The sequence below is a fragment of the Urocitellus parryii genome, chromosome 4, assembly GCF_045843805.1.
Source record: "Urocitellus parryii isolate mUroPar1 chromosome 4, mUroPar1.hap1, whole genome shotgun sequence".
NCBI lineage: Eukaryota > Metazoa > Chordata > Mammalia > Rodentia > Sciuridae > Urocitellus > Urocitellus parryii.
In genome coordinates, this window is record NC_135534.1 from 181060707 (window position 1) to 181084919 (window position 24213).

At 39.3% G+C, this 24213-nt stretch overlaps 1 protein-coding gene across 1 annotated transcript; it reads right to left on the minus strand.

Moving 5' to 3' along the window:
- Nucleotides 1-7404: 7404 nt before the first annotated feature.
- Nucleotides 7405-19418, minus strand: Aldob (aldolase, fructose-bisphosphate B). Its single transcript, XM_026414963.2, has 9 exons — nt 19348-19418; nt 16050-16171; nt 15039-15250; nt 14095-14149; nt 12958-13118; nt 11960-12043; nt 10916-11090; nt 10320-10519; nt 7405-7942 (listed from the first exon to the last, which is right to left on the minus strand). The coding sequence occupies exons 2-9, from the start codon at nt 16159-16161 to the stop codon at nt 7847-7849; spliced, it is 1095 nt and encodes a 364-aa protein (XP_026270748.2). The 5' UTR covers nt 16162-16171; nt 19348-19418; the 3' UTR covers nt 7405-7846.
- Nucleotides 19419-24213: the final 4795 nt, after the last annotated feature.

Genomic DNA, 24213 nt, shown 5'->3' on the forward strand with positions numbered 1-24213 from the left:
TTTTAAAGACCTAGTACAAACCTTCAATGAAAGGCACACAAACAACTTTACTTTTTCACTGGAATTATAACCCCTAGCTCTTTATATTTTCCTCATGATAATTCTTGGCCATGGTTGTATGAGATACTCCTACTAGAATTGAATAATTTTTAACATCCTTGGATATGAATCTGGAGTGACAAAACTCCTGTAGCAGTGGACAGTTTTTGACTATATGTACAACTCATTGCTTTTTAAAAACAGCCAATGGCCAGGTGAGATGGGAGGATCAATTGCACTCATGGCAAGATCATCTCAAAAAACAAAACAATAAAAAAACAGCCCAAAATGATTTTTTTAAAGTTATTTTGTTTCCCATGAAAATGATAGATGAATGCAGAGAAAAATGAAGATCTTAGAAAAGAAGGGAAGGAAAAAGTTAAGTCATTTGAAAGGAGTCCATTGGGATGAGACTGAAAGATGAGTACCAGTGAAGATAACAAGTAGTGTCTGAGATAATCTGGAAGCTACAGAGTATAGAGTGGTAGCCTAGGGGCTTAGTCAGGAATGTGAAAGGGAGGAAAGGCAGAGCTTAAAGAAGGCAGATGGAGAGAGTTCTGCTAAGGAGATTGTTCTCCATTTTAACTCATCAGTCATTATGGAGGACTCACCAGGCATTATGGAGGTGAATGGGAGGGAAAAGGTCTAGGCTCATACTACTTGACCTTTCTTGGATCGATGGGTCTTACTCAGAAAACAGGACATGCAAAATAATTGTTCTAAGAATTTATGGTTTCCATGTGAAGAAGCTCAACAGGTCCTTATAAAACAGTTGAAAGATTATGATGCTTCAGCTAAGCCAATGGGAACATGAGGAGACAGATTTGAGAAGTATTTTTCTGCAGTTGGTAATTGAAAGAGAAAGGTAAAGAATTAGAAGTTTTGAGTGTAGGGGGGTGTTAATGCTCTTAACTGCTAAAATGGGGTGGGTGGCACAATATAGAAACAGGTGATTGCTGAAGTTGTTTTGAACTTGGTCGGCCCATGAGACAGTTAAGATGTTGAGAGGCAATTGGACATAAGGATATGGTGCTTGCAGAAGAGACTGGGTTAGAATTTGATGTAGCAATTTACCAGAACTGGAAAGAGGCAGATTTAAGTTTCAAGGAAAGAATAAAACTAGAAAAGTCCACAGAGTGCATGAATCCCATGTACAAGATACAAAGGGATCTGAGGGAGGGGCAGCAGAAGTGTGGAAGTCCAGCATGTAGTAATGACTGCCATAGGAAAGTGACCTGGAAGAGTGCTGCAGCAAGGCAGAGGAAGAGCTAAAGAGTGTCCTCTGGACTTGTTCATTAGGAAGTAATGAGTTTCTATAAGAATAGCTTCTAGAGCTGGGAAAAACCATTTCAGAGGGTGAAATGGTATCTGGAGAGTGTAGTTCATCAGTTCCTAAATCTGCCAATTCAGACAAAAATTTTACTACATTCAAGTGGTAAAAGTAAGAAAAAGATAGTATCTTTGTAAAGCTGAAGTGGTTAAAGACCTTTATTCTAAAATTATGCCCTGTATAAAATAAGTCCTTTTTATGAATAATAGTGACGGGAGGATACATTGTTTAATATATATCCTAGATGAAAGAGCAAATGGTAACCCATTATTTGTAATTCTTTTTATCCATGTTACTGGTCTATAAAAAGCAAAAAAAGTAGATGACTAGTGTGTGAAAATAAAGAGGGCTATATCATACTGTACTCCATAAATGTATATGATTATTATTTGTCAATTAAAAATTAAATTTACAAAGAGGGCTGTAGATTGAGATTAAGGAAAAATTGACATTTTTATGTTCTGAAAAGATAGCCAGTTGAAGGATAAGGATAAGTTGAGGATAAGGAAGATCAGAAGGATAATTGAATCCTAGCATTAATGGTCCTAGCATTTGGAGACCATCTTCCTCCAATTTGGGAGAAAAGGAAAGAGGACAGATTTACTGTCTTGTTCAGGAGATGAAGAAATTGAATTCACCTGAGGTGATCCATTAAAAAAAAAATAAGCGAGTTTATGTTTGGAGACTGAGGGAAGGAGGAAAGCTGGATGTGATTTGGGACAGAGTTGGGCCTTGTCAAAATTAAATGTTTGAAGGAGCAGCTGGGGAGCATGGAAGAGAAAACAAAAACTTGGGAGGGCCTGGGGTTTTGTATAGAGCCCAGCTGAAGTACAAGACTATGAACTTGATGGAATTACTCAAATTCTTTCTGGGAATTAACATGGAACAATTTTGAAAGGAAATTAGGGTTTAAGTAAATGAAACAAATTATTTTTATATGAGCAGGTAAAAGGAGCCTGGTGGCAAAGACTGTAAACCACTATAATTATCCATTTCTCTGTACTTTTTATTAGCAACACATTCATCTATCTTCCTAAAGGAGTATATTATTAGCCAGTCTAGAGGCATATACAACATACCCATTTCAGCACAGTATTTGCTTGCAGAATAAATTTCAACTTTTAAAATCTAGTTCAGATAGTCCAGTCATTTTAAAGTTACTGTTCCAGAACTTAAATACCCCATTTTTCATGTGCTACCTGTGATGTTCCTTCTTTGCATCCTTTAGAAGTGGTCTTGGTGGGGGTTGGTTGATTGTTTTCTTTTTTATTAAGTCATTTCTATAACTAAGATGTGAGCATGTTTAGTTCAAGGTATTATAAGTTCAACTATCATGTAGTTCTAAAGTACCTGCCATATGCTATGTATTTTCTGTAAGTATAAAATGCCCAGTTGTATTGACAGCCCTTTGTCCTCAAGGAGACTTGCAGAATGAATAGTGCTATACATAATACATACAGTAAAAGACTGAAGAAAAATCACCTAAATTTCCTAAACACTGAGTTTTGGTTAGCTATACATCTTGCACAAATGAAATATGGTGTGCGCCTCTGCCTGTGTTGTTTCCTATCCAGGAGCCAAGCTTTAAAGGACAGGTTTCTCATGTTGGTCCAACAGCTAAGGTAAACCTCCATATCACATGACAGTCACTGCATCCCTGGAACCAAGAGGTGTACTCTGACTTCTTTGGTAAATTTCCAAGGGAGAAATGGGCAGGATAAAGAAAAGTTGGAAGTGGCTGCAGAAATATGCCTTGTGTTTTAAGATCTCAGGAAGGCAGCATGGATTTCTCTTGACACCTGAGACCTTAAGCTACAGCCTAGCCCTGGCTGTCTTAAACTGCCAGAATTTGTGCTATGTTTAGAACATGCCCTATTTTTCATGTGCCACAGTATTCAAAGGGCTGTGCATGTAGTTGAGTCCCTTTTTGAAAACTCTGTAAAGATGAACTTTGAGCTTTTATTGATTTATTTTTTTAAATTTAGGTTAATTCTCTTTTTTTATTTTGTTTTGTTTTCTTAGTGTTGATGAATCTTTATTTTATTCATTTATTTATATGTGGTGCGCAGGATCAAACTCAGTGCTTCATCCATGTGAGGCAAGTGCTCTACCACTGAGCCACAACCCCAGCCTCTTGAGCTTTTATCCCCAATGCTTTGTCTATCAGGGTGCAAACAGAGACTTTATTAGGGTGGCAAATGACTGCTACATAAGGAGAGTTAATTGTTTTCCCAGTCTGAAGATGCCATGTCTACTCACCCACCCCACCACAGACAGTCCAGGCCCTTGCTGAATTGTTAAAGACATTTACCTGGCTCTTATTTTCTTCCTGATCCAGTACTTTCTGAAAGTAATTTTCAGGAATACTCATGTCATATTTTTCCTTAAATATCATCCATAGTTCTCTATTTCTCATCACTTCAAAAGTTTTCAAAATATCCTTTACCAACCCACCACCTCCAATGCCATTGCACTTGGCCTCAACATTCTGGAATGATCTCCTCCAATTCCCTCAACAGATATAGTCTGTACTCTAGTCAGGACACACAGTTCACATTCATTCCCACTTAAGTGACTATTGTTCAAAAGCTGGCTGACAGGAAAAAATATAACTAGTATTTAATCACTACTTATGTATGGGGCATTGTATATTAACTATTGCTAGCCCTCAAAACCACAGGTTTACGGGTACAGAAACTGAGGCTCAAAGAGACTTTACCCAAGATCATATAACCTGTAATCAACTGCCTGCAGCTCATTATCTTGCCTCTATAAAGAATACCTTCCCATTGGATCTTGGCAGCTAGACTGTGTCACCATAATTTAGCACATTATTGTATGCCACTTTGTTTCTTAACCATATCCTTGTCTTCCTCATCTCAATAGTGAGCTTGTAAGGACCCTGCAGTATCTTTATAGCACTGAACATACAGTAGGAGCTGAGTGAATATTTGCTGACTGACTTCTATGTATATTCATGTATATTTGATTTCCAGTACTGAGTGGTTACACTATTTCAAGAAGCCTAGGACAGAATGTGTTGCAGCCAGAAAATCATTTTTGAGTAATGGAAAGAGCTGTGACTGGCTGTGTTGAGCTTTACATTACTACTGTCTCTTAATTCATCCTTTCTAGATATGGACTTAGGGACTTGGTAACATTGCAGGAGCCCTCCAGGGTCTATTGAACATGGGCAGTTTATCTGCTATTCTCAAAGTGTGGCAGATATTGTACTAAGGAAAGGTCTACAATTCATTATCCAAAAAACCTTGAGACTACACGTGTTTGGGAAATCAGAATTTTTTATAACCCTTTCTACAGGGTCTCAGGCAGCACCTACTATCGATCACACTAATATTCTGCATCACATCAAATGGAATAATAATGGATAGACTCGTGTCAGATTTTGCCACTGAAAAATTCCCTGCAAACTGGTTTTCAGAGCTTTTTGGATATCATAAGGGATTGTGAACCTATTACTGAGTTGTGTTGGTGACTCATTTACTGTCTCAATAAAATGTGAAAATATACTTTTAGTTATTTTGGAGATTAAGAAACTGAACCATAGGAAGGTTGTTTGCCTAAGGTCACAGAGCTAATAAATGGCAGAGCCAGCATTTGAATTTAGGCTAACTCCAGAACCTCTGCTTTGAACTATCATGAGAACACCCTTCCAAGAGGCCTTTACGCATCACACTGGCCCAAGTCTTACTAACTGGTTATGTGACTCTGGACAACTTCCTTAGCACATTGGAGCCATTTCCTCTGTTGCTGTGAGTGATATCTGTATGTCAGTAGGTGTCTTTTCCCTGAGAGGGCTTAATCAAATGGACCCATTCTTACTTTGCCTAAAGCCTGCCCCGAGATTTCTGTAAGTTTCTTAGGTCCATATTCTGTCACAGTTAGCTTCTGTTTCTGCTGAATTCATTCACGTTATGAATTGTTAACAACTTGTCTCAGTATCTTGCATAATGCAGACTCATATGTAAAACTAAGCTTTTCATCTCAAGAAGACAAATATCTTTGGATTATTAAGAGTTTCTCTTATTCAAAGTCCTTTAGTCATGTCCCCTTAATTACATATTGCCCTAACATCTTCCTGTCTCCTTTTCCTTCTTTTTCTTTTCTCCCTTTCTTCCCTCATTTCTCTGCCCATTCTGTCCTTTCTCTCCTTCTCCCTCTTTAGAGCAAAAAGAGTTTCCTTTTTTGTTCCTTTCGGCATTTAGTCATTTTTTTTTGTGGCCTTAGCTTTTGATATTCATAATATTCATACCCTCAAAGTATCATATTCTAGTGACTTATCAAAATGTTTTCTTGCACAAAGGCAGTTCTCCTTCCTTGCATCATCCTGTGATAGCTAATCCATATGCCATCTCCTTCTTTGTTACATCCAGCCATCTGATTAGACTCTCCTCCCCAGTAACCCACCCCTAGTCAACAACAGCTTGTGTGTGTCTTGCTGAGCTATGTAAGCTCATTTGGTATGCAGATATGGCTGCCCTAAAGATGAAACTTCTACTGATTCCTGTCTATATCTAGTACCAGGTTTTATTTTTGGTATGTGTTCAGTCACCCCTAGAATAAATCTGACAAAGTAGGTAAAGCTAGGAAGCCACCAATGTATTTAGTGATCACAGAGTTGATCTTTGAAATCTGAAGCTTCATAAGACTTGTCTTCATATTACCCTGAATGTAGGAAATTACTGGAATTGAGATTTGAAAGTAACTGTAGTCCTTTAGTAGGCAAGAATTTCAGATGGGAGCTACAGAAAATGTATTATATAAATCTTCATTCCCAGTGAAACAAATTCATATTTATATCTTAGCCTAAGATATAAATAACTCAACATTGGTTAAAAATCCATGCTCAACCACTAATGGGAATCTAAGAAATGTCTTTACAGAACAGGTTTAGTTGTGTCTGGATAAAAATTTTAACTGTGTGACCCTTGGCATGTAATTTAACTGCTCTGGGTTTGGTATTCTCGTGTGTCAAATGAAATTCTTGGCTAAATGACCTCTGAGGAAGGACTGAATTGCTTAAGTAAATACTTTTTTAAGAAAAAACTAATGCCAAGTATATGGCAATAAATAGTCAAATGTTATAGAGGATATAAAGTAAGAAAAAGTCATTTTTCCTTTACCTTATTCCCAGGTCTTTTTCCTCAAGCCTCTTTGGACCAATTCTGTCTTTTTTAATCTAGATAGTATGTTTATGGCTCTATTTTTAAATTTATTTACTCAAAGCACTATCTTTCATCTTTGTACTGTTCAAGATAAGGAATTAAGTTTTCTTTCCTCTTCTATATTTTAATTATACATATGTGAATTTGGGGGATTTATCTTATTTCCTTTATCACCTAGATAGACTTACAGCACTATTTCTTAACCCATCAGTTTTACATAATATTCCTGACTCCCTTTGCTGTCCTCTACTTCTTTATACCCTTATATGTCCCACCCTCTGTCAGTTAAATTATTTCAGTATTGTCCAAAGCTATAATGTTCAAATTCTCTTTTATAAGTATGATTTTTCTCACATGCTTTCTCTATATATTAATCCTCAGCATTGAAAGTCAACACATTCTAATTACATGAATATTATTTACTGCAAAACTAGGGAATGTGGTTGACCATGCAGAGGGAAATGTAGTCCTATGTCACCAACCTGGGCACTTGAAGAGGAATGTTCCATGCATCAAAGTCACATCTATCACAAGTTACTGGAAATCATTTTGCATTTTAGTTGGCTTCACACTATGCAAGGCTTTAATTTTACAACATTCTCAAACTTGGCTGCACATTCAAATCACCAAGAGAGCTTTTAAAAAATGTGATAATTTGAGGAGTCCATATCTAGAGTTTCTGATTTAATTGGGCTAAGGTGTATCCTGAGCATCTACCATTTGACTCCAATGAGTAGCCAAAGCTGAGGCCCCTGACCATTAATGCCAGTCATGTCTAGAAGAGTCAAAGACAATGAAATAAACTGAGTCTGTCAACAACATCAGAAAATCAAACCCAATACCAACAGAAGAGTTACAGAACATTTTATTTATTTTTAGGTTGCAGTTGTCTCCTTCATAACCTTCCAGTGCTAAGGTTTTTCATAAGATCTGCTTTCCCTTCAGCTTTTGAGATGTTTTACTCTGTAGTTGTTATTTGGAAGAAGAACTGTTTTTTTTTTTTTTTTTTTTTTTAAAGACTGTTCTTTTCTTGGATGAATACTCTTGAGCCTGGGGAGCTGGAAGTGTAAGGAAACTATTGTGTGAGTGTCATCAGATCTTTGATATTCATATTTATATTTTAACAACTGAGTTAGTTTCTCCCGTGTCTGAAATTTAGCACATATCGTTTTTCCAGAAGTTTCCAATCTAATTTTTTCTAATTTCCAGGACTGATTGAAAGATTGTTCCCTGTCGACTCTCCTACCCAGACACCTAGAAGAGCTGGAGCCAGGCTGGTGGGCATCAGGGCCTAGTAGGTATAACAGGCAGTGAAGAGTGACTGGGTAGAAGCAGCACCAGAGGAGCCTGTGTGAACATACTGTCCTTTAGCTGCCTGGGAGTTAGCCTAAAACACAAGCATAGGAGAGGACACTGAGTTAGAGAAAATGCAACACTGGGAGTGACCACTCACTGGACACGAGCTACACCTTCAGCTGGATTTTTTTTTCTCCTTGCAATGCTACTGCTAAATATTGAAGCTGATATAACCCCCCTCCTTTTTTTCCTATTATCTTCCTTTTTGACCCAGTTTTCTGATTATTTCTTTGGTAAGCTGAGGTTTGTGTCAGTTCCTGGGAAAGTTTCTTCATAGTATCAATCATACTGCAATGACAGTACTAGAAATTGAAGTTGAGAAACTTCTCACTAGTATAGTATACTATAATCAAAAAAGAAGTGTTCACATCTCTTTCTGTGTTCTACCTATAATTATCCACAAGAATATGTAAGTTTGATATAGTTGTTATCATGTTATCATTTGATTGCCTGTGTACATTCCAATTAAAGGTAAATTCAGAATAACAAAACTTTTATAATAATATTTGGTGCCATTTCTTCTGTCAGTCACTGTTGCTATTGTATGTTCTCTCCAGGACTCTCCAAGATTTGGATATCTTACATCATTGGTTCTCCAAGAGTCTTTCATGGACTATCAGCATCATTTAGGATTCTATTAGAAATGGACACACTGACTTCACCCTACACCTACTAAGTTAGAAATTCAGTATATGGGGCCCAGGAGCCTGCATTTCAGCCAGCCCTCAGGCCATTAGGAAGCACAGTCAAGCGAAGAACCACCATCTTGGGTGATAAACTCAACTTCTCTTGCTCTGTGTGGATGACACTTCTCATCCATACTTTTCATAATCCCTCCATCCTGTGAGATCCACCTCCCCATCCCATCAGCCACATGCCAGCACATCCATTCCCTGCCTTCCATCATCAAGGTGCTTTTATGTTTCCTTCCAGTCCCAGAGATGGTTTTTCAACTTTTTATGGTGTGGGTGGGGGCTTCCTTTCCTTTAGGGCCTCCTTACCAAACTTCTGACTAACTTGATTCCTTGCCCAGCCTCCTTTATGGTTAGCAAGGAAATGAGTCTATCACTAAAATGAGGCACTCCTCTCTCTCTACTAAACTTACTCTTTTATCCTGCTACTTCCCATTCAAGTTTGTCTGAATCTCCCTGCAGGCCTTAGAATATCATTAGGAAAAATTAGGGACTAAGCTAATGTACTACAAACTCACTCTCATTTCAGTTGCAGGTGTACCTTATTTGATGTTTGGCTATGTCTGGCTGTAATGTCTGGTTAGTTTCCTAGCAGAATGCTTCAGCAGCTTCTAACCTTCCCCACTGTCAGGAATGAAATCTAATTTCTTTCCAAATTTCAGCAAGTTCAATGAGTGATCAAATGCTCCATCTCAACTCTACCAAGCTGAATCCAAACCTTTTCTCTCTTCTTTTTTGTCTCTCCTTTTTGTCTGAGACCAATGATGCCATCCATATTTAATACATATTCTGTAAGTCCTTCTTCTCTCAGTTATTCCCATTACCTAATGTTTATCTATCCTCATATTCCTTTTGCTTTACATTTCACAAAGCCAACCTCTCTCCTATGTCACTAAACTCTAAGCTGCCTGAGAGCAGTGGTTATGTATGACTTGTTCACTTCAGTACTTGACTCATAGAGAGTATTTTTAAAGTAATGGTTTCTAGTTAACTTTCTTTTGTTTTCCTCCCTCTCCTCCCCTCCTCTCCTTTTCCCTCCCCTCCCCTCCCCTCCCCTCCCCTCCCCTTCTCTTCTCTTCTCTTCTCTTCTCTTCTCTTCTCTTCTCTTCTCTCTCTCTATCTCTATCTCTATCTCTATCTCTGTCTCTGTCTCTGTCTTATTTAATCTCATTTCTCCTGATCACTTTTCCTGGTCTTTTCTAGACAAACTTCTTGAAGAGGCACCTTTCCCCTTTCTCTGTCTATTGAAAATGTTGAGAGTCACTGATGTGCTCCTAAATGCCAATCTCGGTGCTTTCCTCAGTCTTTGTTTTGAATCTCTCTGCAGCATGTAGTTACTGATTGTTCCCAGAATCCTTGGTTAATCCTATTATATAATCACTGATTTTCTTGGTGGCTTCTCTTGTTCATCTTCCCAAAATGAAAGTTGACTCAAATTCAGACTTTGGTTCTCTTATTTTCTTCCCTCTGAAGTGCCTCTTTGAAAACAAAGAACCTTCAATCTACTGTCATCAGTGCTACTACCAGCATGAATAATTCAGAACTCTTTCTAGCCCCAATCTTCCTACTGAGCTCTCATGCCACATTTTCAAATACCTATGAGGCACCGTATATAGAAACCTTCATTGCCTGGAGAAAATGATGCTTCACCATTGCAAGAACATCAGGCCTCTAGTATCAACTTAATCAGGTAGATAAGAGGTAGAAGCATCTTACCAGGGCCCGCTTCATGAAGGCCTCCTGGGTTGCCTTCTTGTTTGCAGCCTTGCCATTCCAGGCATCCAATGCACTGGCCTGCAGGGCCCGTCCATAGGAGAAACTCAGTTTCCAGGGTTTTGGCAGTGGGCAAAGGTTGATGGCATTGAGATTAAGAGTAGCATCCTCTTCACTCATGCCACCAGACAAAAAGCAGATGCCTGCAGGAAAGAAGCCATGACTCTGCTGTATCAGATCCAGCTTATATATTCTGCTCAAGGTACATAACCTACTATCTCCATCTTTTCTCTGCTTGACTTGCATGGGACTGGGTCAGGGAAATCAGTTTTCCTTTGCTGAAACTAGTTGGCTAGGCAGAAAAATAATTTAATAAGTAAAATGGGGCACTGAAATATTGAGGAAATAAATGGATGTGAGCCATTGGACTGACATAGGATGCTTGATATCATACAGCAGGAGGGGAAGTGCTGGCTGCCTGTGAGGCTGAGGTCTGTTTCAAGGGTAGAAGAAGATGCCACAACAAACCCAAATGCTTGTGGCATTCTTTCAAAGTTTGAGGGCTGAGACCTTGAATTAGAGAAGAAAGAAGATCTTACCAGGAACAGCTGCAGGAACAGTGCGGTGGAGAGCCGTGACGGTGGCCATAGCCACTTGCTCTGGTGTATACTTCTTGGTGCAGGCATGTCCAGCAGTCACCATGTTGGGCTTTAGCAGGGTGCCCTCTAGGTAAACATGATGGTCATTCAGGGCCTTGTAGACTGCAGCCAGGACCTTCAGGACAAGGAGACCACACAGGTGAACCAAAGTCAATTTTAGAGTCCCCTACTTCAGCACTTCTATAGTGCAAGGATGCAGGATGGAGGAATTCCCATGTCTTGCCTGGCAAGAGCTTCTGAATCAGCCTCCAGGCCTCGTCTTGGCAATGCACTGCAAACTGCAGCCACTGAGCACAACCATGCTCACCATCTCTACTTCAGTGGTGCCACTGTGTGAACTATGGCATGAGTTTACGTCCTAGGGACCTTTCACTCACTTTTTCCCATTATGCCCTTGGTCAATATCATCCTTTAATGAGAGTGCTTTGATAAAACTAGTTGAAAACATCTAAACTGGCCTCCCCTCTTTATTCCCTTAAAAACCAAGTATAGACAGAAGTGTTTTCAAATGTCATTTCAGTCTACATAATTTTGGAAGGGAAAAAATCAAGTTCAGATGACAATATGTCTTCTACTTTCTTGGTGTATGAGAAAAATCACCTTCTTTCAGAACTACTATGACTAACTTAGAAAGTCGAATGTGAACAACATGCTTTCTAAAAACATTTTATCATGCTGGCCTTATTTAAAAATTTGTTAGTGTAAACACTAATGAAATCCAAAAGAGATAATATGACTTGTCCAACCAAGCTCCATAGTGGGAAAGAGGATTCTCCAACCCAAGTCTTAGTGTGCAAATCTTTTCTTCTTCCATGTACCAAAAAAAGGGAAGTACTGGTAAGCACCTCCTCACCTTCTCCATGTTACACAATGATTTTGAACTAAAGGCTATTTCAAATATAACAGTTGTTATATGTAAATAACAGCAGTTACTTAAAAACAAGATTTTTCACTGGAATTGGGATCTATATATTTAAGACCTACCTTCTCTGTCACATACTGGCAGTGTTCCAGGTCATGGTCTCCATCAGGAATTACCTCTGGCTCAACAATGGGTACCAGTCCATTCTAAAAAGGAAAATGGAGTTGTGGGTGGTCAAAAGTGAAGCTGTGTACACTGTGATTGATCCCTTCCTTAGGAGTAGATTCAACAGATTCAATTGGTATAAACAAAATCCACCATATATGTGAATTAAAGTGGGTGAAAAGAAACTTATGGAGTATCTAGTGAGAATTTGTGGCTTAGGTAAAAAAGAGCTGTGAAATTATAGAAAACTTTTTCAGGAATAGGGTTAAAAAATAAATACAAACCCTTAATTTCTGTATCCTATTCCAGAGATTATTCTAGCTACCTCAGAACCTACTTGCCATCCTTTTAGGGCAGTCAAGTTTAAATTACTAAGAAAGATGCCTCTGGTATAAGTTAATTGAGGCATTCAAGCAGAGTGTACAGAGTTTTCTAACTGGGAATTTTCAGGTGCCTGCAACTTTAGTAACCCCAACACAGTACTCACAGAAGCAAAACAAACTTAACTTTGCCCTGGAAATACTTCAGCATGTGTTGGCTAAAAACTTTAGCATCAAGCCACCATCCTCCATAAAATTATTTAGATTGGGACTAGATTTGAACTATGACCCCCTTGCTACATATCTAAGTGGGTCATATCTTGGCATTATGAACCAAAAGTAAGCAAGTACCCTGGCCTCAAGAATATTACTGTTTTTAGAATTGGTTTATGGAGCTTTGGCAGAGGGCAGAAGTTGATGGCACTGGCCTTTGAGCTCCTTGCTTAATGGGACTTCTACCAGCTTATGGGACCAAATCTTTCCCTATACACTTGGCTATAACAAAAGTAGCAAAAAATACCACTAGCATATAGTAAGGGAAGAGGAGGAACTCCTTGTGGTTATAGTAAAATTGAAAAGAGAGAATCTATGAAAGGTCTATCCTACTGTTTCTTAGCCCAGGGAAGGCAGAGCACCTGCTGACAGATGCTAGCGTAGCGGGCCAGGGCATTGGCATTTTCTTGAATAGCAAGACTGGAGGGGCACTGGTCAGCAATCCTTAGCACAGCACGCCACTTCCCAAAGTCAACACCATCTTTCTTGTACTGAGCACAGCGCTCTGAGAGGCCATCGAGCCCTGCAAGTCACAAAAGAGAGAACAGCTTTTTTGAACCTCTGTATCTTATCCGTGGGACCACTGACAAAGTCAAGTTCTCTCTTGGCTTAGCTTTCAAGCCACAGAACTTGAGGACTGGCAACACCCAGGCAAATAAGCTTTAATCACAATACTGGGCCACAAGACATAGAACAAATGAACATTTTTTTTTAATGTAGATCCTGGACATTCCACAGTAGAATAGAGGTAACTAATAGTTTATATTATATTCATTTTACAAATATGGAAACTGAGGCTCCAAGTGGTTAAGTCACCTTACCATACAGTTTGAACAGCTGAAAAGTAACAGCTGGGATTCAAATTCTGCTTAACTAATCCAAGGCTGAGGTTAAGAATTATCTACTTGGCAGTAAAGTACCTTGCAAAATTATCTATATAGCCTATGATGGAACAAGGATTCAAACCCAGGTGTGTCTGATCTCAAAACTTGGGGACTTTCCTCTCTATTACTGCTAAATTTTTTTAAAAAAATAATAGTTCCAGGTAGAGTATGCAATACATTGTGGTGACCACTTGGTGTACACTGTCTGATATAATACCCATGACTACTCTGCAAAGTAGATGTTGTTATCCCATTTTTAAGGTAAGAGAACTGAAGCTGAGAGCATTTCAATGACTGGCCCAAGGTCACACAAATATTAAATGGAGGAACTGGTATTAAAAGCCAGGTGTGTTGGGCTGGGGATGTGGCTCAAGTGGTAGCGTGCTTGCCTGGCATGCGTGGGTCGCTGGGTTCGATCCTCAACACCACATAAAAATAAAATAAAGATATTGTGTCCACCTAAAACTAAAAAATAAATATTTTTTAAAAAGCCAGGTGTGAATGGCTCTAAAATTAGAATAATATTCATATTTCATTTTTCCTTGCTTCTTTCTTTAATCATCTTCATTTCTAGTCTCTATGAAGATGACTCAAATCGGTAAGTAATGTCCTTACCTTGAATGGAGGTTTCTTTGTTTGTTCCTGCAAGGGGAGCACCTCCTTGGTCTAACTGTGGATACAAATAATTAACAAGTAATTAGCAGGTGTTGAATGTCAGCAAACGATAAAGCAAGGCTTTTGGTGCTGTTCTCATCTTTCACAAGCTAAGGAGTAAATAGGGAAGGTGTACAGCAGGAATGGGTTTGGGGGACAGACCCAGTCCAGTCTACTGAAGAAGGGAAGTTACCTAGAAGGAACAGACTGAGAATGTCAATCGTGACATTTATTGAACACTTGCACCTCTCAGGCCCTGCATTTGGCCAGGAGGTAGAGATAAAGGAATCAGTTTCTTCTCTAAGCATCAAAATAGCAGATGCTAAATCCACAAATTCTTTATAGATAGCCTGAATATGGGCAAATGATGTTACCCATGTGGTTCAGTTTTCTCACCTCATCTCTAAAATAAGGATAATAAATGAGTCTATTTCCAGGGGTTGCCCAGAGGGTTAAATGAGTGCTTGGAATTATAAGCACCCAATGAATGCATGCTAATTTTCACAGGAGAAATTCATGCAGTAATAGAAAACCTACTTAGAAGATAGAACAGTAGGACACTTTAATAAAAATAGGTGCCATTAATCAAACAGTTATGTGATAGGAACTGTTTTAAAAACTCATTTCATCCTTACAAGAACTTTATGTGGTAGGTACTAATACTCCCACTTTGAGAAATGAGGAAATAGAGATGCAGACAGATTAAGTACCTTGTAGAAAAAGCAATTGAAAGACAAGGGCACTGGCAGAAAAGTCTAGGAGAGGATCTGATTCTCCATGGGAAGAAAATCATGATGGAAAGGTGAGAAACGAGGTGCTCAGAATGCGAGGTGTTGGCCCTGCCCCGCGCAGCATGCGGGGAGCTTGTCTGGTGACAGGAGTGAGGTGTGAATGGAGATATTCACCTTGATGCCCACGATGATGCCCTTCTCCTTGAGGATGTTTCTGAACAGCTTTCCCTGGCTGTCCTTCTGGTAGAGGGTCTCGTGGAAAAGGATCACTCCCCCGATGCTTTGGTTGATGGAATCGTCCACCGTGAAGAGGATTTCACGGAACTGCCTTCGGTTCTCCTCCGTGTTTTCCACCTTGATCCTCTGCAGGCGGTTTCCCATGGTGCCTGAGGGGATTGGGCAGAAGGCAGCATAAGGAGCAAGTCAGGGCTTTCCTGTGGCCCCTCTCCATACTCAGTGATCCTTACCAGGATGGAAAGCAAGACCCTTTTTTTAAATTCTGATCTTCAAAGTTTCTGCCTGGATTTTTGTCTCCCAGGGGAAAGTTGCTAGTTGGCAGCTGTATGGGCTGGGCATGTAGGGGTCAGGTTGGAATCCATCATTGGGTTCAGGTGGACATGGAAGGCCTTTTGACCTCCCTACCCCTCCCCTGATCCAGTCTTCAAGCTCACTGAATGTATTTGCAGTGGAAGAAGAAATGGGGAAGACTCTTAATTTTAGCTTCTGTCATTTTGGGTTAAGCTGTTCAAGGCTGCCACAACTCTCCCCTGTGCCATCCTGGAGTTCCCTTATCCATGAGCTCTGCCCCAGTACAAATGCACATTCTACCCTGCAGACTCCTAACCGAGCTGACTTTAAACTACCTTCTTACTAGCAGCAGACACCTGCATATCTGATCTCCCTCTGGTTACTGAGTTCCTGGCCTTGCTACAGGCTAGATTTAAATGACTCCCAGCAAGGGCCTTGAGATGGAGGGCTTGAGTCTCTCACCTTGGTTTTCCAGAATCTACTTGTTGGAGCTACAGGTCTCAAAAGATTTATGCACAATGAATCTTCTGCTCCCTCTCACATTTATGTAAACCTTAAACTTTTACTTTCTCACAGAGAAAGGAAAATGATTATAAAGTTGCTAAGAGTGGAAACAAAATTATGCTGTTGTATGATGTGACCATTTCTCACACTCACCTACAGATTCATCTGCAGCCAGGATGCCCTTTCCATTGGCAACGATGCGCTTGGCAATATCAGAGAGCTCCTTCTTCTGTTCTGCAGTGAGGGCAGGAAATCGGTGGGCCATGGTGACAGGCCTGGAAAAAGAGTACAAGAGAGTTGTGCACAAAATGTGGGTGCTCAGATAGGTTTGTGACCAAGATGGTCTGCACAGATAAGCTTTGCAGACTCCTCTGACCATTCTGGTCCATTTCCACAGATGGATAAACAAATAAGTTCTGTTTTTTCCCCCTTTGCCTAAGTAGTTCCAAATAGTTATAATGAATGAAAGTAGGATGCCAAATGTACATGGCGATCCTAAATAGGGTGCTTTCCAGGAGACCTAGAAGTCACTGATTCTGAGGCTGAACCAGCTCATCAGGAACCCACTAAACCCTGACAAATAGAGGGAACTTCAGCAATGGACTAGCTGTCTGTTCTGTGGATTTCTTGTGCCATGGTAACCTTCAGACCAAGGTGCAATTTTTCCTTCTCGGTTTAATTATTTGCACAAAGGAGTTGACAGTTGCCAAAAAGAAAAAAAAAATGTTTCCTTAATGAAGTGAAAGGAAAAAAATAGCACAATAACAATTAAAAATTACCATTTATTGCCAATCATTCTGACATATAATTTATTCCTCACAATAATCCCAGAAAGCAGTTAGGCTTTTCTTTCTTTCACTTAATAGACTAGGAAATAATGAGAAATAGGAAATAATAAGAGAGTTTTAATCCCAAGGACCAATACCCAATAAGGCACAAAGTTGGAAAAAGAGATGGCACTCCCATCTATTCAAGGGAAAGAGTGAGGATGGGAAAGGAATTGGCCTTGGGATGGTTCCTAATGTCCAGAACACTTTAGGCTGTGAATCATCACACCACAGACATAGCAATTCAAATTCATAAGGGTCTGACACATTCACTTTGCAATTTGGGGTTTATAAGTCAGACATACCTGTGCTCAAGGACCAGTTCTGCTCTACCATTCCTAGCTGGGACTTGGGCAAGTCAGTAACTTCTCTTAGTTTACTATGAATTAAATGGTGATAATATCTGCTTTTGGCATCTTATTGCCAAGTGACTCAATGCAACCTATGAGTACCCTGCTCACCATAGTTGCTCAAAATGTATTTGTCAAATTGCATAATAAACATGAAAGTGCTTTATAAATCATTATGAAAGTGAAAGGTGCCACTATTTATCTGTTTTGAACTTTAAAAAAAATCATCATCTTAAGGCCCTCCATGTTTCTATTTACTACCAAGTTGTTTTCCCCATTCTGGATTTGCTGACTCAACCAAATAGCAGAAAAAAAGTCAAATCCAACTCATACTGTTTGCAGGAAGTTAAACTTATACAGAGGGATTAAAGGTCTGTACCACATCAGCACAAACGTTGCCTCTCTGTTAATCATAAAACAGGTCACAGGCCAATGTTCACTGCCAGAAGACAGGAGGCTAGCCTGGAATGGGTAATGAGAATCAATTATTCTGTGCCCCTAAGCCTCTGACCAGAGGTCTCACATCAATTGTTTTTTAAAAGTGTGATGAGAAGTAGTTCACATTAAGTGGGAAAAAGCATTTTTCAGAGAAATATGCAATGTATATTATCACCCTATTTTCTTAATTAAAAGAAGTATATTCACATACTATTTGTAGGTCTACATATGCCAAGAGTAACTTTCTGGTATTACCTCTGGGGGATGGGATAGGATGGGGATAGCCTCATATTTCACTTTATATTTCTTTTGTAATGTTTGATGTCTTAATGAGCAGGTATGTAAATATTTATACACACACAAATCTGGCTGAAACTTGTGAATATTAACATGTAAGAACAGAGAGTAACTACAGAAGACCGACCTTAGAGAAATATTTGCATCAATATACCACTTTAGAGATGAGGACTGGAAACTGAGGCCCAGGCCCACTATGTCTGTCTGATGCCCCTTCTAAATTGTGATGTTCTTGGATTGCAAGTCCCAGCCTACTGGCTTATGATTTAGAATCTGGTTTCTAGTCCTTTTTCATTCAAATAGTCAATGGCATCCTACAGTGTGGTTTTTTCTGTCTTCCTAAAGAGGTTCTGTGAAATTGTGACCTGTAAAACATGGATATTTAACTCCCAGAGAATTATAAAACAGCAGTGAGTCTATTTGCTTCTGTACAAGCAGACGGGTTTTAAGATGAACATGGGGCAGGGACTGTCATTCATTGCAAGCTTATGATTGCTAGGCACGAGAGCAGCACTCTCATGTATGGATGCATGAAGATGCCCTCAACTTTGTTACCCTTCCCAGTGCCTGAGAGACAAGTGCACCTGATCCCTGGTGCCTTTGAACACATGGAACAGCCCAGAAAGAGACTCAAGTGTTGCTCTTTCTACCAAATTGGCGTCTAAACCAAAGGAACTCTCAGATTTCCAGCAACTACACCATTCCCTGTCCTAGAACCTCTAATCCTAACCTGGGTGTTCCCCAGATTTGCATTGGCTAAAGTGATAAATACCACAGCTACAGAACTGAAGTCACTGCTGCATCTCAACTGGCAACTAGAGCCCTAGGTAACTGTTTAAAGAGAAGTTTGTGGGAAAAGATAACATATTCTCATAACATGCCTATTTTTCAGAGAGTAGAGCAAATGTACTAAAATAAATCAGGATCTTCACATTGGCTGGTGTTGAAAAGAAATGTGGCAGAAAGCATTAAGTGAGTGGAGGGCTTGAACAACCACAGAATGACCATGATCAGTGAAGTTTCCAACTCTGTTGTTTCTTCCTTTATGCCGTGGGTGAAAGCAAAGAGCAAAACTCTCCAAGGGCTCATTTTGGTCACAAAGAAACTTCAGTGCTAGAATCAGTACATGTGGGAAGAGAATGTAGAAAATGACATAAGGCAATACATATGTAAATAAAACTCACTGAAATAAGTAGTTGTAATGAAAAGAAAGTGGAAATGAACTGGAACCTCAATACTGACTACACTCCATTAAAATAGAAGTGTTCAAGTATTTTTCCCAGACCACAGACTCACAAGTGCCCCATACAGGTAACAAGGTCACTGGCAATCAATCTGGACAAATTGGCCACTTGAGGAAAGGTGCAATGAGTCTGTGTCCTGTGAGAGCACACTGTGATCTCAGCACCACCCACCAAGCCACCACCAGGCTTTTCCTATAAACAAAGGCAAGCAGTCCTTCCCCCAGGGCTCAGGGCTATCAGTAACCCCTTATTTACTCTTACTATCCAGGTATTCAAAGGAAGTTCTTTTACTTACTGTTTGATAAAGAGTCCTCTTAGATAACAGAAGCTGTGGTTGAAGTCGCAGCTGCCTAGTAGGACAGATCTTTGGATACACACAGTTTTTATAGCCTTTTCATCAATCTTTTTTTTTTTTTTTAAACTTTTTCCCTCCCCTTCCTACCTTGGCCTGGTAGGGAGGTGTTTATTCAACAACTGTGGTTGGTTCATAAGCAACCAATCCTTCTAATCATGTCCACACCCTCCTTAGGCTCATAGAATGTTAAAGCTACACAGGCTGGCTCTAGAACACATGACCCCTGGTCAACACCTTACATTTTACAGGTGAGGAAGCTGAGGAGTGGTGGACTCCGAGAGAGTCCCCTAAATCATGCAGCTAGAGAATGACTGAGCTCTAGGGCCCATCAAGGGATCCTGGGAAGAATTCTTAGTAGTTTAATCCTAGTACTTTCTAAAAACATGACCATGATCAAGGTATGTATGTATTTATTTATTTATTTTACTACTCTGAGCTTTAATTTCCTCCTCTGAAAAGCAGAATTCCTCCTTCATAGGAGCATTGAGTTTATACTACAGTAGGCTATCCAAGAGTCATATTTCCAAATTAAACAATCAGTCCTGTATTTTCTTAACTTATCTTTAATGCTTCACTAGTGGCCAGTTCCAACAGCTTACTCTATAATTAAATGTGAATGATCTTTCACAAGAGGAAATAGATTCTGTAGTTTGAATTCCCTATGTATAGATTTTTTTTTGATGGAAAATAAAATTCAACCATTTTATTTTAAAAAATCGTATCTTTAGGCTAGGGTTGTGGCTTAGTGATAAAGCACTTGCCTAGTACCTATGAGGCACTGGGTTCAATCCTCAGGACCACATAAAAATAAATAAATAAAATAAAGATATTATGTCCATCTACAACATATTTTTCCCATCATATCCAGTCTACAAAAATTAAGCAGGGCTCCCTGATGGAAGAGAGCCAGGAGCTACCATCTTTTACACTATTCTCATTCTCTTTCAACGTTTATACTTTTGTCTTCAAAGTTGGTAAAAACCAGAAGTAAAGTCCAAGCATTGGATCAAAGCCATCAGCACTCCCAAGTACAGCACTAAGTATCAGTTCATTCTACAAAAAGTTTTTTTTTTTTTTTCCTGAGCATTAAATCAAAATCAATTGCTTGAGAAAGTAAGGAAAAATATCAAGTGCTTTCTGAGGCAAATAAAAGGGAGAAATCTTAAAATATAATACAATGGGCCATGATTATAGGAAAACATAAATTCTCTGGAACATGTTCTTTTGGAATAACTCATAAAAGGGAAAGCAAAAGAAAACAGAACTAAAGCGGTTGATGGTGCAGAGCATAATATTAACATTAGGATCTATTTGGTGAAAAAGTGAAATAGCAATAAGATGAAGGGAAAAGAAGCAAGAGAATTAGGCCTTCTAAATATAGTTAAAGCTCAGTTTCTCAAAATAGGAAGGGCTAGACACTATATGTGATAATTGAAGAAACTGGAGTGTTTGAAACACAAAACTGGGGCTCATTTGGTGAGGGAAGTGTTGACCCAGACTGTCCTGAGGTCCTCATCAGCAACTCTGACCTCATTTTCTGGTTCTCCCATCTCCACCTGGTGCTCATTTAAGAACATGGTACTAGATTCTTGAGACCAAGGTGACCTCATCTGGAGACATATGGATTTGTTAAAAAAGAAGGGAGGAGTAAGAGGCAGATGGTGATGAAGAATGGAGAGTGGGTGTAGTGATGGCCTTTGGGGTTCCAAGCTGGGGTGGTCAGAACTGTGGCTAAAACATTCTACCTGCTGAGAGATGCCACTATTTGTGTTACAAAGATGACAATCACAATAGCTATCTTTTCTCATTTAAGGCTCTATGGTGCACTTGGTTCCTTTTCTTCATGATCTTCCACCTTATCACTTTTCTTAGGAAAGGTCTGTTATTCCCACTTTATGCACAAAATAATTCTTGTTCAGAGAGAGCAAATAACTTGTCTGGAGTCATAAGACAGGTACATGCAGACTATGTCTTGCTCCAAGTCAATGGTCTAAAGCAGACCTGTTCACATTTTAGTGAACACAGCATAGATCAGTTTTTTCCTTGTCTGCCTCTCAGAAGTTTATAACCTTGGACGTTAAACCTGCATTAATCAGAGAGGAATCACTTGCGTCGGCAGACCTAGGTGCCCCTGGTCATGCTGGGCGTAGTTTCACGTGAACAGCAGACTGGCCAGGCACGTCAGAGGAGCATGAGTACAGCTGGCCCTGAGCAGTACCATACCGCCTGCTGCTGCTCCTCTCCCATCAGCATTTGCCCACCTCCAGGGATTGATGTGCTTTTGAAACTCAAAGTTCAGGAAAGCAAAGCTAAGGGCTTACTGGACCTTAGAGAAAGAAGGACTCCAAGCAGAACAGATTATTTATTTTGTTTTGTTGGTTGGAGCTGTTTTTTAAAAAGCCTCGTAGCCCCTGTCAAATGTTCAAGATTGAAATACCATGGGACTTGGAGGCTGAGAAACATGGGAGAATTTCCCAACCTTTTCTTTCTTTCTTTTTTTTTTTTTTAACAGTAATGGGGGGTTGAGCCCAGGGCCTTGTGCATGCTAGGTAAGCATTGTATCACTGAGCTACATCCCCAGCCAAGTCCTCACTTTTTGGTCCAGTTTCACCATCTGGTAAAAGGACTAGTAAGGCCTCCACTAGAAACTGATTGTGAAGCATGAATTAAATAACATTAATAATCTAGCATAGAATAGATTTTCATGAAATAGGTAAATATGAACACACCTGTGATTTAGAGATCTCCAATTATTGATTATTTAAAAAGGTGATACACTGATGTCATTCATAATCGTTACTGTCAATACCTTCAACAACTGCCAACTTATTCTTCACTTCCTGCCCCATTCCAAGTATTTCGGGTTTGAATGTGATACAAAATCAATCATCAGGCCATGGAGTTAAGTGTATTCGTGCACCCAGCACAAGGTGTGAGACCAGAAAAAACTTGACTATGTAAGTAAGTTTTATGTATCATGGAGTTATACTCACTATAGGATTATTATATTATGAGAAAGAACTTTCATAAAAAGAAGTCCACACCTACACAGTGAAACTTGAAGAATCATGGCTGGAATTTAAAAATACCTTCCCCCATCTGTGATATAGGTATTTCCTTGTTGAATTGCATTCCGATTTGGTGATTGGGATGTTTTCATAACTCTGAATCAGCAGTCATGATTTTGATTATGGAGAGATGGTTAGTTGAAAAAATCTTTACTGAACTTCTGTGTGTAAAGTGTTTTGGTAGCTGTGTAAACTTCTGGAAAGGATATATTTTGTTGAGAATATAAAATGAATAAGAGAGACTCAATCTTAGAACACTTCACAACACCAGGGGTGTAAAGGTAGTGTTGGGGTCAGGAATCAAATCATACCAAACCAATGAATACAAAAAGTACTAAGAGGTGGTTATGGTGGTGGCTGCTTGTCATTGTTACTGCAGTGTTCATGGATGACTCTGAAGTAACATGAGAGAAAAGACTAAGAAAAGCCTACCTATTCCAGATTTTTACATGGCCAATGCATGCTTCATGCCAGTTACTTCTGCCATCTGTAAGACCCAAGAGGGAAGGACCAGTGATGATTCACCACTGTCTGCCCAACATCCAGTCCCATGTCGGGAATACAGCAGGTACCCAATCAATTTTTGTTGAATAAATGGATTAATAAATATATGAATGCATGAATTTCAATCTCAAAAAAGTCCACAGTAACTGGCTTATAATTAATATCCTTATGATCTTTGAAATTATTGACAAGTAGAATATCACCTTTGCTTTTTCTAAAACTGATTTGAGTATTTCCTTGTTTATTATAACTAGGATTTGAAAGCTTTTCTATCATTGTTCATTTGGAATTTCGTGGGAATCCAGATTGCAGCTCCCCTGAAATGTTACACAAGAACCATAGTTCCCCGCTCCTAAAAAAAATATCGTGCTGGGGCTGGGGATGTGGCTCAAGCGGTAGCGCGCTTGCCTGGCATGCGTGAGGCCCGGGTTCGATCCTCAGCACCACATACCAACAAAGATGTTGTGTCCGCCGAGAACTAGAAAATAAATATTAAAAATTCTCTCTCTCTCTCTCTCTCTCTCTCTCTCTCTCTCTCTCTCTCTCTCTCTCTCCTCTCTCACTGTCTCTTTAAAAAAAATAAAAAAAAATAAATAAATATGGTGCTAAAATACTCATAAGATAAAATTTACAGCTTACTCACTTTCAAGTGTCCAATTCAGTATCATTAAGTATATGCACTTTGTTCTGCCACCAATCTCAAAACTTGTGCAAAACTGAAACTCTCTATCCATTAAACAACTCTCCATTCCACTCTACACCCAGATTTTGGAAACCACCATTCTATTTTCTCTCTCTCTGAGTCTGGCTACTCTAGGTTCTCCTTGAAATCGTAATTGTGTGTTTGTGACTGGCTTAATTCACTTAGCATAATGTCCTGGAGTTTCATTCATGTCATAACATATGTCAGAGTTCCTTCTTTTAAAAATTGAATAATATTCCATTTTGTACGCATGCCACATTTTCTTCATCCATTGAATAGTCAATGGACCCTTGGGCTGCTTCCATCTTTTGGCTATAGTGAATAATGATATGGGGAACATGAATGTACAAATATCTTTTTAAAACCCTGCTTTCAATTATTTTATTAATGTATCAGCTTCATTAAATTAGAATCACATACCATACAATTCACCCATTTTTAAAGGTTCAGAATTGAAGCGTATAGTCTTAAGGCACCATAATGAAGCTCAGGGCAACATGGGAATTGAAGAGTCAGGGTTTACCTTCCATT

Coding starts and splice junctions, on each gene's coding strand:
- Aldob (XM_026414963.2), bottom strand. CDS start 16,161: ATGGCCCACCGATTTCCTGCCCTCACTGCAGAACAGAAGAAGGAGCTC. Junction 14,150..15,038: donor GCATCATCGTGGGCATCAAG/GTGAATATCTCC, acceptor TTGTATCCACAG/TTAGACCAAGGAGGTGCTCC. Junction 13,119..14,094: donor CAAAGAAACCTCCATTCAAG/GTAAGGACATTA, acceptor TGTGACTTGCAG/GGCTCGATGGCCTCTCAGAG.